General features: G+C 30.2%; 1 protein-coding gene and 1 long non-coding RNA gene across 2 annotated transcripts; both read left to right on the forward strand.

Moving 5' to 3' along the window:
• The first annotated feature begins 9213 nt into the window (after nucleotides 1-9213).
• On the forward strand, nucleotides 9214-13224 carry LOC104779552 (protein indeterminate-domain 5, chloroplastic). Its single transcript, XM_010503918.3, has 3 exons — nucleotides 9214-9669; nucleotides 9935-10331; nucleotides 11910-13224. Exons 1-3 carry the CDS (start codon nucleotides 9486-9488, stop codon nucleotides 13141-13143), a joined length of 1815 nt encoding a protein of 604 aa, XP_010502220.2. The 5' UTR covers nucleotides 9214-9485; the 3' UTR covers nucleotides 13144-13224.
• A 726-nt stretch (nucleotides 13225-13950) lies between these two features.
• LOC109132615 (uncharacterized) lies at nucleotides 13951-14694 on the forward strand. Its single transcript, XR_002037627.2, has 2 exons — nucleotides 13951-14085; nucleotides 14496-14694. It is a non-coding gene; the product is annotated as an uncharacterized LOC109132615 (long non-coding RNA).
• Nucleotides 14695-18530: the final 3836 nt, after the last annotated feature.

Raw genomic sequence — 18530 nt, forward strand, 5'->3', positions numbered from 1 at the left:
ACGGCCAAACTCGGCCAAACTCGGCCAAACCCTCGAGTTTCTGCTTTTATAAGTGATTTCAGGGCTTCCCTAACCCAAAAATGCAATGTTTTAACTTAAACTCGTTCGTGAAAACCGACCTTGCATCAACCGATGCATCTCCTAAACCGGGATTCCGGTTCGCTGATGTTACAAAGACAAGTGCAAAGTTTTGCAAATAATTTGTCTCTGGTTCATTCACTTCAAGTAACAAGGTTCTTCATAAGAGCTGGTACTAGCAACTGAGTAAAGATCCAAGAAAGGATTAAATGCAGAGTGTAACTGCATTGAGAAAGATGAACTAGTTAAGTTCAGGCTCACCTATTTGCTTCATAAGAAGTAAAAAGAAGGTACAAGGGGAAGAAGCTCCTGAGGATAAAGATAAAGGAAACAAAAAATTCAGATTGTTCTTTGGTGTATTAAGATGCAAGTGTCAATTTGGGTGAAGACTGCAAACATGGAGACGTTTTGCAGAGTTATTTTTTGCAGCAAAGAAATTACTTCAAGAGTTCTAGAGTGAAGTTTTAAAGGCTGTAATGAGGAGTCTTAGGCATTCTAAGATACTGTGGAAGTGAAAGAAGTCACTGTAAGTACATTCTTAATAAAATACTTTTATTACTAATGTGGTTTTTTGGTTTAGAGTGTTTTGCAGGGTGAATTAAAAGACTTTTTCAGAATAAAGCACAAGGGATACAAGTTTTTGCATATGATTCAAGGAAGAATTTGATTCAAAGTTCAGTGCACATGAAGTGAATAAAAAAAAAAAGGCTATAGCAAGGGAATCAATTTGCAGAGGTTAAGAGTATTTAGGTGTAAAGGAAAAATGATGATCAAAGGAGAATTGTTTGTTGCCACAAGGCTGTGTTGAAGCTGTTTTGACAATTCAAGTTGTGATACTGAAGTGTTGATGGTTCGGGAATGGCGGTGTGATTCACATCACAGCTAGGGATCATCAATTATTTGGTTCACTAATGGTTGGTTTAAGTGTGAAGATTGGAGTTGTCAAGTTGGGAGCTGAGTTTTAAAGGTTCTAAGGGGCAGCTGCAAGGAAGTCTTCAAGTAGAAACAAGACATATTGATCAAGATGCTTTGAGGAAACAAGTTTTCAAGGAAGCACTGAAGTGGAGCTGTAAAAATTCGAGCAGACTCCCAAGCAAGCTGAGGGTTTATTCAGAAGACATGAAGCTGGGTGGGTTTACTCAGGAGACATAAGGCTGGGTGAGTTTACTCAGAAGATAAGAAGCTGATCGAGTTTGATCAGGCCTGGAGGTGGAGTCCAAGTACAAGCTAGATCGAAGCATTAGGGTCAAGATGGAGAATTGTGAATAAGTGACCCAAATGCAGAGTATGAGAAAGACTCTAAACGAAGTAGAAGGTTCTACACAAGCTCTCTCTCTTCATTAGCACGTGAGAAGCACATGTCATGGACATTGGTAAGTAGTCACAACTTAAGGGGTAAAAGAGTCTTCAGCTATTGAGCTCTGTATCTTCTTCTTCCTCGTTACTCTCTTGTTATGATGGTCAAGAGTTCATTAGAACAGAAGAAGAGAAGTATCGCTGTGACGACAAGAGAGAGTTAGAGCGAGAGAGAGGTTGATTGGGGTTGGTGAGTGAGAAAGCTTGACAGTGATTGTAATCCGGTGAGAGATTGTAACAGTCACTTGTATGAGCTCAAGTTTGAGCTAAGATATAGTGGATTCAGGAATCAATCTCCTGCGAGATGTAGGGTTCCACATCGGAACCTGAACTCGTAAAATCTCGGTGTTCTTATGTTGTTCTTTCTTGCTTTCACATTCTGTTCTTTTTTCTTTCACGTAATCGAAGTCGGCAAGTTCTAATCGGTTCAAATACATATTAGGATTTCAACACATATATATTTAGCATAAAAGTCAAAATATGGTGCTAAAATCTCAAACTGTTATTGTAACGTTCGTGAAATTAATGTGTTGAAGATAATTAGTATGAAGCATCGATAGCCTCCTCATGGTTTACACACGGACAAACAAATTATTATTGTATTCATGATAGATATGAAAATTTAGGCTTCACCATGACTTACATGCCGAAACATATGCTCTATTACTTACACGCAGATTTTTTTTTAATTTTTTTTTAATTGTATTGAAGATGTATTTGAACATTTATGATTTTGATGTCATGATTAACACGCGGACACAAATACTCTTAATCCCCTTTTATAATAAAACGGAAGTACACAATATTGTTTTGTAAACTATATAATTTTAATAAGTTGGTTACAAATAGGTTATAGATTAATTGGTTACAAGTTAAATAATAGGTGCAACTTTAATTTATTTCCGAAAATTTTAAAGAGAATATTCTAAATAATTAGTTGATATCATCTAACTTACCATATTAATTTTTTTATTAAATTATTAATTCATATTAAAATCTTTTGATATCTAATTTAACATATTAATTTGTTAATTATCATTATACTTCACCTCTCATTTTTATATAAGAGTCTATTTTGTGAAAAAAATAAATTATAATATTACTTATTATAATTAAAAATAGTTTTATTTCCGGATATACCATAAGTTGAATTTTTGAAAACAAATATAAATTGTTAAATCTATAAAATATTCAAGCTTTAGTAATATTATTCTTCAAAAATAATATCTATTGAATTAAAAATTTAACTGAGTAACAGGTCAAAATTTGAATATTTAAATTTAGTTTCATATTTTCTTGAATTTTATAATTTTATAGTATAATATAATAAATTTAAATAATTTATTTTGAAATCATATATATGAAAGTTGGCTAACTCTCTCCATATGAGTACCACATCATTATTCCAGCATCTGCCACATGTCCATAATTAATGTTTACTTTATAACATATAGCCTCTTTTCATATTCCACTCCAAAAGTTAATGATTCCTTCATCATTGTTCAATATTTAATTGTAAAAATCATTTTTAATTAAGTGCCACATCATCATTCCAGCATCTGCCTCATGTCCATAATTAATGTTAACTTTAAACCATATAGTCTCTTTTTATATTCCACTCCAAAAGTTAATGATTCATTCATCATTGTTATATATTTAATTGTAAAAATTATTATTAACTAAAGTTGAACTTTTCCATCTTATATAGAGATATTGTGATGAAGAGGAAGGGTTGGGCTCTAAAGGAGAGGATCACTCACTCAAGATTGATGCAGACATTAAAAAAAAAAAAAAAAAAATCAACATTGCTAAGTAAGCTAATCATATATATGAAAGTCGGCTAACTCTCTCCATATGAGTGCCACATCATTATTCCAGCATCTGCCACATGTCCATAATTAAAGTTAACTTTAAAACATATAGCCTATTTTCATATTCCACTCCAAAAGTTAATGATTCATTTATCATTGTTCTATATTTAATTGTAAAAATCATTATTAACTAAAGTTGAACTTTTTCATTTTATATAAAGATGTTGTGATGAAGAGGAAGGGTTGGGCTCTAAAGGAGAAGATCACTCACTCAAGATTGATGCAGACATTTAAAAAAATTCAAATAAAATCAACATTGCTAAGTAAGCTAATTGTATGGCAAATTCCTTTGTTAGTAAGTTTTGTATTATTAAAGGTTTCTGTCTCTATAAGATCTAACAAAGTTTCTCTCTTTTTCAGTGAAACAAGATTATAAACAAATCTTATGATGTACCTTTTGTGTGAGTGATATTGTTGAAAAGGTTACTAGCTAGAAAAATACTTCAATGTAAAGAGTAGTTTTTCATACGTTGATTTCAATTGCATTAGTGAATGATAAGAAAACTAGAAATTACAATGATCAAATCATCAAAACATGATATTTAAAATGATAAAAAGAACAGAAATAAAAGAAAAGAAAACCCGCGGCGTAGCGCGGATAATCACCTAATATATTTAAATATTAAAACTTGATATAAAAGTTAGAAACTATAAATACTCTAAATTGATTTGTTATAGCAATGTCAATAATATGTCACTATAATATGAAAGAATTTCAAGAAACCAAGTATATTAAAACAAAAAGTATAACAATATATTAAATTACTCATAATATAATAACTCGCTTTTTAAAAACTAAATTTACAAAATTATGTCTTATAATTACATTCAAGTCATGGTGTAGAATATACATTGTTGAAATAACTTCACATACATAAACTAATACAATATATTAAAATTTTATTTTAAAATATAAAATATACAAAATTTGGTATAAAATATCAGTGTTATAGCACAGTACTTATCTAGAATCATTAACAATATAAAACATAAAAAATTAGTGTCTTTTTTCAAGCCATCATATTTAGCATATGATTTTATTGCATAATGTTTTATCCAAAAAAACTTTTAAAAACAATCACATAAATTATATTTTATATAAAAATTACAATATAAATAAAATGAATTTCAACCTGTGCTCTAGCACGGTTTTAATCTAGTTGTATTTAAAGTATATATCAAAGATTTATAACTTTTCTGTTTAGCCAAAAAAAAAAGATTTATAATTTTTCTATGATTTTACACGACAACAAATGTTATCTTAATTGTATTTAGTATATATATAAACATAAGATTTATAACTTTTCTGTGATTTAAAAGACAAAAAATATTCTCTGAATTGTATTTAGTATATATAAAGATTTATAGTTTCATCATGACTTACATGCGGACACAAATTTTCTTAATTGTATTTAAAATACATATCAGATTTATAGCCTCTTCATGATTTACATATGGAAAAATATTGTCTTAATCTTATTATATAAAGTTTGATGTCAAAATTACTAATTAACGAGATCGTGACACGTGTCAAATATATTAATTAGATGTTGACACATATCAAAAAAAATTATTTTGTTGTAAACGTAGTAGGACAGCTAATTATATTTACAGAATTTTACATGTTTTTATTTTAAAAATATATTTTTCTAAATCAAAAAGGAAAACTAACAAAATCAATATATTTTCCATTGTATGCTAATTATTTTATACATGTGTTCCCACTAAAATTTGACATGTGTAAGCAAAAACGAAATTAATAAAGCATGTATATTAATCAATAAATAATGAATAACAAAGTTAGAAAGAATACCATAAGTTATTTAACATAATTTAAGTCAGATATAAATTGTATTAACCATTGTAATATAAATTTTTATTGTAAGTAAGCACACAAAACCTTGAAAAAGTAATGAACTTAAAAAAAAAATTTCAATACATGATGTGTATTAGTATAGTTTTACATATTTTATTTTAAAGATTTTACTGCATGTAGTAATATGAGAAGCCTGAAAAAAAACTGAGTTTAGGAATGAATTTTTGGTTAATTGATGAAAATTGACAAAAGTATTACTTATGAAATTATGACATATAAAAGAATAATATTTAGGATATTTTTGGATTTCCAAATTTTTTATGGATGTTAACTGATTTTTTTACTGATTTTTTTTATCATTAAAGTTAAATACTAACCAATATACATATAATCTCATATGATGCTCATGTTATTTTTTTTTATTAAAATTTTAACTCTAATCCATGAAGAAGTGAATTATGGTTTTACGATGAAATAGATAGTTAAATGTGATTACTAAACTGAATGTCTAACGATGGAATTTATTCCAGTTTTAACAATTTTCAAATATTAATATGTATCATTTAAAAAAACATTTAAGAATATTAGTAATACTTTTTATGTTTGATTTTATAATCTCAACACATGTATTTTTGTAATGCATATGTTAAAACATAAGATAATTCGAAATAGATTATAATTTATAGAAATGAATCTTCAGTTATTTGATGAGAATGTCTCTATGTCTTTATATATGTTTTTATTTTATAAATTTTACTCATTTAAAATTGATTATGACATGAGGTAAAATTAGTACTTATGAGATAACAACATAACAAATAAGTCTTAAATAATGTTGATTCAGTTTTTGTGCGAATTATATTTTTTAAATTTTTATTTGTATTTTCAATTCTTACTAAGGTATAGGTTTGATATGATGTATTAATTCTGTTTGATATAAAATATTTAGTTGTATGTATAAGATGAAATGTATAATTAAACTTAAAATATGGTTAATTATGATGATATAGATATTTAAATGGCACTCCCTGTCCTATAAGAGTTTTTGGGTAAAAATACAAAGATTAATAAACAATAAATATTATGTCATTTATCAAACTTCAACCAATAGAAAAATATACTGCATAGTTTAAATAGTCATAAATTGTTATATTAATAAAAATTATACATAGAAATTTGAGAAATTATTATAAAATAGAACAAAAAAAGTATTAAAACTCTTATATAATGGAACTGAGGGAGTATTAAAATGAAATATGAAAGGTTCATATTCAATATTAAAATGTTACAAGATAAAATCTAAAAACATGTATATTACTACTTAATTATTCTCAATATTTCTTTTTTAATTTTTACCCGTATAATAACGCGGGCCTTATCTAGTTGTATATAAGATAGCTGTGAAAGATTTCTGGTCTTGCTATGAAATACATGCGGAAAAGTATTTTACTTAATAGTCAATAAAAACTTTCAAAAGTCATTACACATAAAAAATCCAAAAAATAACTTAAAACTGACAAAAATGTCCATAGAATTTTTTTAAAAATGTATCATAATGTCCTTTGCTTTAATTTGAGTCATTTTACAATCCTTTATTTTTTTATTTAAACCCTATTAACATTTTGTATATATATGTAATGTAATTAACATCAACACAATTGTAAAATTATATTTAAATTATTGTTTTAAGTGGTAAACAGAAATTTTGATAACTTATGGCTATATGATTATCTAGTCGTTAGACGACTTGATACATGAGAGGGTGATTTTGTTAAGAAGACAAAATTAAAAGTTTTTTTTTTCTCATCGAAATACAAAATTAAGAGTTATATTTAAAATTTAAAATAATTGATTGTATCAAAATTAAAGGACTTATTTTGTGATTATTTCATTTTTTTTTGTCCTCACAGGTGAGGTTACAATGGTAAATAGTGAAATAACGAATACTTAGTTTTTTTTAAGTAATTTTAAAAATAACTCTATCAACTTTAGTCTCACCTGCAATTTAGTCAATAATTTGAAAACTTTTGAAAGACATTAATTAAAGTAGTTAATGATTTTGCAAACTGCATTAACTCTCCTTGAATTTACACTTAACCCATTTATGTATACATTACTATGTGTTTTTATATATTTTTATGTATATAGATGGCCCTCTATTGCATATTGAGAAAGAAGAAACTGAAAGGAACACTTCAAAAATTGACCTCAAACTCGACGAGCTAAAAGAGGTGAAGTTTTTCCTATCTTAAAATATATATAGCTCTGGTTATATATCTATATTTAATTATTTATATACTATTACAGTGTTACTTACTGTTGATTTGATAGAAATTTCTATTCGAATTGTATGTGAGAGGAAAGGATATGGTTCAAGTGTCATTGTTATTGGGAATGGCAATTATATTCCTTTTCCTCAAAATTCTTAGCACAACAAAACTAATAATATGCATATAAAAACAATCACATCGTATTTGTCTTGTATTATATTTTGGTGATTTACTAAACAAGTTTAATATATAACTCATGCTCACGTTAACAAAGACCCATACAGAAATGGGTTGATTTTATTGATCTCGTTCATTGGAGATCATGACTGAATACATAGATATATAAACTAGTTGTTTTTGATACTTCAGTTGAATGAATAAAAGATGGAGGGATCTATCATTTTGGGGAATTATAATAGATTTATTTTATTTTATTTATAACTAATTGCTTGAATATGGGAAGCGACGACGAAATATAGTTAAAAAAATTGGAGTATCCTTTTTGGTTTTTACTTTACCACATACATGAAAAATATATACAATCATTCTTCTTTTTGTCTTCTTTTATCTTTGGAATATTATTACTTTCCACATTCAATCTTCCATGACACACAGACAGACATGAGACATACATACACATATATTCATATTTTATGTATGATATGATAGGAACTTTATAAAACCAAAAAAAAAGAGACCCATATGAGATGATGATGACGATTGTGACAAATAATTGTATTTTGTTAACAATTTAAGAAAAACATTTGATGCTTTGTGGATTATCTTTTGACAATTCAGGAAATATGTCTCCATATATACATACAAATATATATATATATATATAACATACATTTTCAAAAGAAAAATTCATGAGATAATTATCGAATCAAAAAATCACATCAGTGTTAGTTTTATAATTTAAAATTTATATTTCTGTGCTTTTATTTTATTTTCTGGAAACATAAGGCAGACCTTTTTAGAAGTTAGTAAATTTTTTCTAGTATAGTCACTTAGTTTTATTACCCCTAATTTATTTGAAACTCAAATAGATTTTTATTCCTTACAATATTTGGATATTTGTCTTATGACATATCATATGGTCGAACGTTTTAAATTAGTTAACTCTCATGTAGGCACCAATTCCAACATTTCACATATCTCTTTAACAAAAAGAACATTTTCAGTTCCTTAAGATATACATATAAAGCCAAATTATATTTATATAGGTGACATCGCGATGCTAAACTTTTCTTATGAGAGCAATTATCGTATACAAATTTTATGTTATATCAAAAATCTTATTCTACATCATTTTAATGTCATATTACACTATGGTAATCGTTTCCTAAAACCTTTTAGATCCAAAGAAAACTTGGAAATATATTATTCGCATATGTTAGCGAGAGAGAGGAGCTGTTGAGGGTTGTCTCACGCACCATCCACTGTCGTTTTGTGGCAAATGGATTGGGTCCACCGACCTCTGTAGCTCTCATTTTTTTTTTCTTTCTCTAAAGACTAATAAACATATTTAGAAAATATATGATATAGAAATAATTAATTGCTCTGTATATGTGTTAGTGTCTACAGGCAACACCCAAATTGTATATAATAATTTATTCAAATGCGTAACAAACCAAAATATTTCATATAATAAATACACGAAATAGAGTTTTTTAGTATCCTATGTATCACATATTAAATTATAACTATACCAAACTAATCAAGGTAGATTTAAATTCAGTGTGGTTATTTTTTAAAAACTGAATATGAACTTTTAACATTCTAGGCTATAAAATTGGGTAGATGAGTTACTTTTTTTTTTACTTACTAGCCTAGCAATCTTTTTCACCTGTCACTTTCAACTTCTCTCTTCTATTACCTCACAAGAATTTCAATGTTTTTTCATTTTTATAAAAGTATAAAAAATTAATTAAAAATCTGGAATATCCCATTTTTAGGGCTTTATTGAGATAAGATATCAGTGGAAGTCAAAAAAGAATTTAATGTTAAAGAGTTTCATCTCTCTAATTTCATTTTATTTCTCTTTTTTTTTCTTCTTTCTCTCTCACCATCACATAGAACACAGAAGAATCCATGGCTGCTTCTTCATCCTCCGCTGCTTCCTTCTTTGGAGTCCGACAAGATGATCAATCTCACCTTCTTCCTCCTAATTCCTCCGCCGCAGCTCCACCTCCTCCTCCTCCTCACCACCAGCCACCACAGCCACCGCTTGAAGCTCCACCGCAGAAAAAGAAGAGAAACCAACCAAGAACTCCAAGTAAGTTAATCACCTCTTAATTGCCATCTTTTAATCTTGATTTTATAAAATCATATGATCATTTTTTTAAAAAAGCTTATTGATTGGTGCAAAAGAGAAATCCCTTTTTCATGTCCTTTTTTTTTATTCTCCCTTTTTCCAATTTTTCAAATCTTGAAGTACGCAAATTAGCAAACCCTAGTACTTGATTTTTTAAATTTCAGATTTCAATCAATTTAACTTCCATGCAATATAAAATTTAATCAATAATTTTTCTCTTGATTAGATTCCGATGCGGAAGTGATAGCTTTATCTCCAAAGACACTAATGGCTACAAACAGATTCATATGTGAAGTATGCAACAAAGGTTTTCAAAGAGAACAGAATCTACAACTTCACAGAAGAGGACACAATCTTCCATGGAAACTCAAACAGAAATCGACCAAAGAAGTGAAGAGGAAAGTGTATCTTTGTCCGGAGCCCTCGTGCGTTCACCATGACCCGTCACGTGCTCTCGGAGACCTCACCGGAATCAAGAAACATTACTACCGTAAACACGGTGAAAAGAAGTGGAAATGCGATAAATGCTCTAAGCGTTACGCTGTTCAGTCTGATTGGAAAGCTCACTCCAAGACTTGTGGTACCAAAGAGTATCGTTGTGACTGTGGTACACTCTTCTCTCGGTAAGTATTCCAAATCTTTAAAACTCTTTAAATTATAATTTAATCTTTTCGAGTGATATGTGTGTGAATATGTGTCCGTGAGTCATTCTTCATGGATTAGGGTTTTTTTAAGTTCACTTTCTGTTTCGCCTCGAAGTCTTCGATGCTCTTATCGCTTTCTTTCGTGCAGTAAATGCAACTTTATTTTTCCTTTATATTCAAAAATAATTTATTTAAAAAAAAAATGATACACGAACACACGTGAATGTGAATGTGTATGTGTATATAGCCATATCTATATATGACACTGAAACTGCCATATTTCAAATAGATGCTTTCTAGCAGAAACTCAAAACCAAAGAGGACCAATTTTGATTTCAGTTTTTTTTTTAATATTCTTTTGCCTTGGAAACACCGCCCTATTTTATGTCATAAAAATAAATTTATATTATTTTTTTTTTTACTTAGATATGAAATTATACTTATACTATATGGGCAATTCACGTGCTGCTAAACTATATAATATCTAGAGAGGTTGTTGTTACAGTGTTTGTTCTCTTATGTGCAAAATTTTACGAAAACATATAATTATTTCATATGATTCGTTTGTACTCTGCGCCATAGCCTTACACACCACATATTATTTTGGTTCACTACTCTACACATTTTGCATAAATTTGCATAGCAGTGATAACTAATGTACTAAATAATTATTTCGAATAGAGTTTGTTTTTTCAGTCTTGGCTGGCATTGCTGTGTTTGTGTGTGTGCGTGCATTTAGAGGGCGTTCTATAAATGGAATGAGGAAATAAAAATATGGTGGCGTAGATACATATATTAGTAGTTCTTTCAGCATTTATATAATAATACAAGTAGTTCATTGAATACATGCTCAACTTGCATTTATTGAACTTACATTACAGGATCTTGAATTAGACAAAGTCAGATATTCATTTGACAATCATTCTCTATACATTAGTGTGAAAACTTAACTTTTCCCACCTACCTTTGAAATTAGTTGAATACCCTTTTTTTATTATAGATACATCAGGTACAAACATACATAAATTGTACTAGTTCGAAATGAAAAGAGTATCTTATATGTATAATAGTTTTGCGGAGTTTATTAATAATGTTTATGTTTATTAATTATTGCAAATAATTGATAGAACTATAGATTTGGTCGTACCCATTGTTGTCATATAGACAAATACATCATCAAGTTGAAATGTGACACAACATTGTACTCCTATTTGTGTATATGCGTGCAAATTCATTATATGCATATCATACATGTGAATGTGTAAGCTGTTAAGAGAGTTTACATAGGTGGAAAATAATAGGGTGTATAATAGAGTAGTAGAGTGACTTTTTAGCTATCTATCTACTTTTCAAGATCCCATAATTACACGCGAATCTATTTGTAGCTACGTGACATGATGAGTCTCTCTCTCTGCTTACAAGTATTTTTTTTTTCACTTTTCCCAAAATATGTCTTTTATTTCATCATTTAATATGTAGAGAATAGAGATATATCTGACGATCCAATAGATTCCATTGTGATTTTTTTTTTTTTTTAATTTTAATTTTGTGTCACAGGCGAGACAGTTTCATCACGCATAGAGCTTTCTGTGACGCGTTGGCTCAAGAGAGTGCGAGACACCCAACTTCTTTGACTTCTTTGCCAAGTCATCACTTCCCGTACGGACAAAACACCAACAACTCCAACAACAACACGTCAAGCATGATCCTTGGTCTGTCTCACATGGGGGCCCCACAGAATCTTGATCACCAGTCCGGCGACGTTCTCCGTCTTGGAAGCGGCGGAGGAGGAGCCGCATCACGCTCTTCCTCTGATCTCATTGCTGCAAATGCTTCAGGCTACTTCATGCAAGAGCAAAACCCTAGCTTTCATGATCAACAAGACCACCATCATCATCATCACCAACAAGGGTTCTTGGCTGCGAACAATAACATCAAGCCATCACCGATGAGTTTTCAACAGAATCTGATGCAGTTCTCACATGATAACCATAACCCTGCTTCCTCCAATCTCTTCAATCTCAGCTTCCTCTCTGGAAACAACGGAGTTACTTCTGCAACAAGCAACCCTAATGCTCCCGCCGCTGCTGCTGTTTCTTCGGGTAATCTTATGATGTCAAACCATTATGATGGAGAAAATGCAGTTGGAGGAGGAGGAGAAGGAAGCACTGGTCTCTTCCCTAACAATCTGATGAGTTCTGCGGATAGAATCAGCTCAGGATCAGTCCCTTCACTCTTTAGTTCATCAATGCAAAATCCAAATTCAACACCTCACATGTCAGCAACTGCCCTTCTTCAGAAAGCTGCTCAAATGGGTTCAACCTCAAGCAACAACAACAACAACGGAAGCAACAACAACAACAACAATAACAATGCCTCATCGATCCTAAGAAGCTTTGGGAGTGGCATGTATGGAGAAAACGAGAGTAATCTTCAGGATTTGATGAACTCTTTCTCTAACCCCGGCGCGACAGGAAGCGTTAACGGAGTAGACTCTCCTTTTGGTTCATACGGAGGAGGAAACAAAGGGTTAAGCACTGATAAACAGAGCATGACTAGAGACTTTCTTGGAGTTGGACAGATCGTAAGAAGCATGAGTGGAAGCGGAGGGTTTCAACAGCAGCAGCAACAACAACAACAACAACAGCAGCAACAACAACAACATGGAAATAGTAGAGAAAGAGTTGGCTCGTCGTCGGATTCCGCCGATAGAAGCAGCATGAATGTGAATACCGGTGGTGGTCCGGCAAGTACTTCACCACCTTATGGAATCCATCATGCGAGTTTCTAAGGGAAAATTTTATAAAGGTTTTTTAATTCATCAAAGTACATGCTATATCTTTCAGGTATGCATGTCGTCATCAAAACCCCATTTGAAGTAATTAAATTTTAGTTGCAATTTATCTAAACTCTCAGTTCTTTTTTTTTTCTTTTTTGTAAAAGATTTTGTCTTTCATAGTTTATATAAGTGAATTCCCTCCTGAAAAAAAATATTTTCAGAGTTATAATTTATGCTTTCAGAATGAAGAAAAATTTATATTATTACATCCGTGGTGTTCATAATATTTGGTTTCTTGTGACAAGTTAGATACTTTTCGTAATTCAATATATTTCTGGCTTATAGATTTAAAGTAAATAAGCAATTGATCTAGTTATTTGTAGAGTCAATGCTAAGTCTTCTTTTGTATCTATTATTTCTTATAGGGTCAAAGACTAAAACAACACTAGACCAACGGTTTAACTATATATAAAAAAACTTGGGTGTGAATAATTTTGTTTTCGGTAGAAAAATGTTTTTGATTTTTGTATTTGGCTGACACATTTATCGTCTTATCATTGCATGGGGCAGTCAATGAGTTGGAGAGTACAAGCAGCCTTTGCTAAGTTTCTTTGTCTTTTTGTTTTTATTTTCTTTTATATGCCTTTTTATTCTTTAATTTCTTTTCATTTGTCATCTTCACTAGCTGGCAATGTCACGAGTGTTTGTCCTGTGATCCCCTTTCTAAATATCTCGATACATATATACATATACATGTCACATGTGCATATATATATATGCATTTGTATATATAGTTTCTGTATGTAACATGTTCCTACCATATCCTCAAAGGATTGTCCCCATCATATTTTAGTTTAACGGTCCAAAATAAACAACTCTGTTTCATTCACGCGTCTTCATTATTGATGTAATTTACGGTTAAAAAAACAGCTTCAACAAAAAATTAACTCTAAGGTACAACTTCGATTTTGGTTTGGAAACATGTTTTTATTAGAATATATCTTTGATACTTTTGTTTAAAATTAAAATCTTAGTTTCTAATATTTTTCAATATATATATTCGTTTAGATTGGATTTTTTTTTGGCTCTTTCATATTCTAATGATTCTAATGGAACTTGGATTTGATATTTCAGTTCGGTGTATGTTGGTTGATATTTTCATGGATTCTTAGCTAGTTTTGGATATTTTTTCGCGAAAAGATTTAGTGTATAGGTGTGCGAATGTGAACATCCCATTACATTATTGTGACAACATCTATACAATTGTTGAAATAACAATATTAATAATAGTAATTTAATGTCTTTGTCGTAATAATTTATATGGGGGAATAACAATAATAGCTAATATGATATATATAATGTAGGGACATATATGCAAGTGATGGAAGTAAGGAGGCCCATCGACATGAAACGAGAGGGAGAGATGATATCGTTGTCTCACCAAAAACAGACAGCTCTTCTCTCATCTTCTTATTTATATATTTTCCCCTGCTTTTCATTTTACTGTTCTTAAATTGTTTTCCTTATAACCTTATTTTAAATAAGAGTATAATTACTTGTTAAGTAATCCATGTAGATAATTCTCTTGTTTCTTAATTACTTGATTCTTACCCCAATCCAAGTTGAACACACTTAGAGAAAAATGTAGCCAAGAATAAAAAATTTGGTGGGTGGTGGCATATAGTGATAGTGTAAATTTGTTATAATTCATTGTGACTATGCACATTTACTATTTAGTAGCTGAATCTTCAATCCGGATGTCTTATTTGTAGTGTGTTTACGGAACACTCTTTACCAGATGTTACAATGTTGAATTTAATCGAATGTTTCGGCAGAATCCGAATATGTTTTACTAATATATCTTTGGCAAAAGCTTGCTCACCACCAAAATTACTTGGAGGCAAAATTCATATATCTTGCGTTAAAGCGTTTTATGAAATGACCAATATTAAGACATACTGTATGTAACTGTAAACCCATCAAAAGAAGTTTTATATTGAAAAGTGCTGTTGTCTGGAGCGAGTAACAATCATATATTGAACTTATCTTATCAAAGTCTTTAAAATAAAATTATATTCAGTTTATATTTACTTAACTAATTAAATCACCTTCAAATTCTTAAATTTATGCCTTTACAGATTGAATTTACACAAACAAAAAAAGAATTTACTAGTCTTACAGTCTTTACTTATATCTTCTTTTTGGTAGATGTTAAGTTATAAGCCAATGAATCCAAATGTGTGATTGATCAAATAGAATATATAAGCATCAATGTATCTATTAATTAATTGATGTTGTATGGCCCAATTAAAGATTTTACCATAATGAAGTGGACCAAGAACAAGCAGAAGAAATCTCAAGCATTTTTTGTAGTATTCACAAACTTTTCTCGACAATCTCTTCACGGGCCATTTTTTTTCAATCTTTCACATGAACGACAACTCTGTCATTCACATGCTTTACTCTTTTATTTTTTTCTTATCCATTTCAATTAATATAAATCCACATATCAACTTTATATATATAATTCCTCCGATTCGCAAACTAGATAGATCTTTTCACTGTTGAAGAACTTCCCGGAGAAACATAATCGATGTATTCTTTTTTTCTTTAATGGTTGTAATTCATATATACCCCACTAGAGACGTTTTGAAAAAAAAATAATGAAGATCTATCATATCGATTTGGACTTGTTTCCTTTTTTTCCTTTAGGTTAAGCTAGAATGTATGTATTCATCAAAATGCTCACTGAAATTCTAAAAACTCATAGTCAACAATAAAAAAACTTGTATACCATTGTTAAACAGTTTTTGTGTTTTTTAATAACATGATGTTGCCACATGTCGATGAATGTTTTTAGATGCATACTTTATAAATTTTGAAGCATAGTCTTTAAATCCTTGAATTCTTTAGACATATTTCGAAATATATATAATGGATCAGAAATACTTCAATGCTGGTTCCATTGCAAAAACCCAAACTGATTTTGCATCATCCTCTTGTCGGTGCTTACCACTTCGTGAACCTGATTCAATTGGTTTTTTAAATTTGTATGTGCATTGTGCATGTAAACAACTTTTTATCGAAACAAATTTTGTTTAATTTATAAAAGAAAACCGTTTAACATTTTTTTTATGATCCGTAACATGTCATCTTTACATGTTTAATTTATGTATTATTGGTCTTTTTAGAACAAAAAAAATTATATATATATCATTGTTACTTGTTTTATATTAGTATTCCAAAAAAGAAAGCTAGATTTAAAAAAAAAAAACTTTTTATGAAAACCCTAGATTATATCATTAAGAAATGGTGATCTTGTGGTAGATTGGTAGACTTCTGTTTGTACAGATCAAATCCTCGTATGTACTGATCCACACTATTAATATTTTCGTTGTCACTCTAAACATACTAAAACATGATAAAAAAATTAAATTCCAATTTTTACAGACTCCAAAAGTTCATATGATTTTGAGTCGTATAGATAGTCAACGTTGGGAAAGTAACGATAAGGACGAAACGAAACGACTGAAGGTTTGTATGTCTTTGGATTGTCAACAACATTCTGCCTTTAACTTTAGTGTTAAGTTCTTTTAAGAAAAAACTAATTACATGTAATGAAACATATATATATATATATATATATATATAATTAATAACTTTGACTTGATTTATCAAATGATTAATATTAGGTAATATATATTTGTTTGTTTTTTGTATTTCTCCCATATACTGAAATAGGTGGCCGACTATTTTTTTATAGTCTACTATAAATTAATTATAGCACTATCTTAATTAATTAGAGATGCACATGCACAAGCTATATTCTGATAAAAAGATGTATGAATCTTGGCTATGCACACACATTTCATCAAAAGGTATCTTTGGTTTATTTATTTTACATCGAATATATTTAATAGCCCTGTAAGAGTAATAGTAAGTTACATGTTTCGAGTCCTGATCATAGACTAAAAATCATTAGTACGGGTGAGTTTGACTTCTTGGAGCCATCTACCATGCATTATACCAGCCTACCAGGTAACGTGGCCAATTTACGTAGCATTTGGAGAGCATGAGTAGAAGATGACCTTATCCAAGATGTTTAGACATTTTTAGGATCTGTCCCAAATACCTTATAGACCGTTGTAAAGAACGAACTATAAAACCAAGACATGATGCTACAAGATTCACTTAAGCTAAATTATTACATGTGGTGCTATAAGTGATTTTTTTCTAAGATAAGTGGAGACATCTATTATAAAAAAATGAGCAACTCGAATTCATGCTTTGGTTATATGAGACTGTCCCCCGCAAACGTGATACCCAACGAAAAAGGGTTGAACACGGTTAGTGAACTCACAACCTCATCATCGAACGATAGAGGTCCCAAAGAGCACCAAAATATTTCGATAATGAAAAGAATATAACTTCGACTGTCGATATCCTTCCTGCCTCCTTGGTTAGACATTTTGCAACGAAGACCGCTAAATCAAACCATAGAGAGGTATATAACGAGACCAAGTGAAACTCACTAATGTACGCAAGAACGTGGCATGAATTCCAACAAAGAACATTAAATAGTAACAAAAAGATTAGCTGAGTTACATGGAAAGGATGTTGACTTACGTGATGATTTCACCTATCAACATGGCTACTAGATACTCACAAACATGTTGATTTTATACGACAAGATATACATGGATAACCAAATTAAATGATGACGATCGACACAATGACCACATCAACACCTTTGCATATTTTGAGAGGTTTGTATGTATATGTGAAAAGAGTCCATATCAAGTATGTAATATTAGCTCTATATTAGTTCATTAACCATATTTTCTTTTAGTTGTACATCTATCTTGTAGAAAACTTTGCCAGTATCCAAAATTTGGATGGAACTATTAGATGACTTATGCTATATAAACTGTCTCGAAGCAGGAGGAACCCTCCAAAAATAAGTGGGACAATTCAACCATAAGAAAGTTTCTATAAAAAAAAACCAACGCTGAATCACATTGTTTGTTTTCCGAAAAATATTGCGTGTCCACTTAATATAGACGAAAAAACAAAGTAATTGGATCCCGTAAAGCACGGTGGAGGCTCTGAGGGTACATATAGACTGAAATCAAAATGGAAAAGAGGATATATATGTCAACCACGCATCGAGCATCGAAGCTACAGGAATCAAACATAAAAAGGAGAAAAATGGAATCGGTATAGACCACCCTAAAATCCTAGGTATCATCACGGTTTTTAACTACGCACACGTTTATTTACTTTGCGAAGTCACCTGTCCACAAACCACAAGTGGTAGCTGATACGAATAACTTATTAAAGTTGGTTTAGGAGGATATATGGAACTCCGTTGAAAATCATATGAATCCAAATACATTGAA

Source organism: Camelina sativa, chromosome 4 (genome assembly GCF_030686135.1).
Source record: "Camelina sativa cultivar CO46 ecotype springtype chromosome 4, ASM3068613v1".
Lineage (NCBI taxonomy): Eukaryota > Viridiplantae > Streptophyta > Magnoliopsida > Brassicales > Brassicaceae > Camelina > Camelina sativa.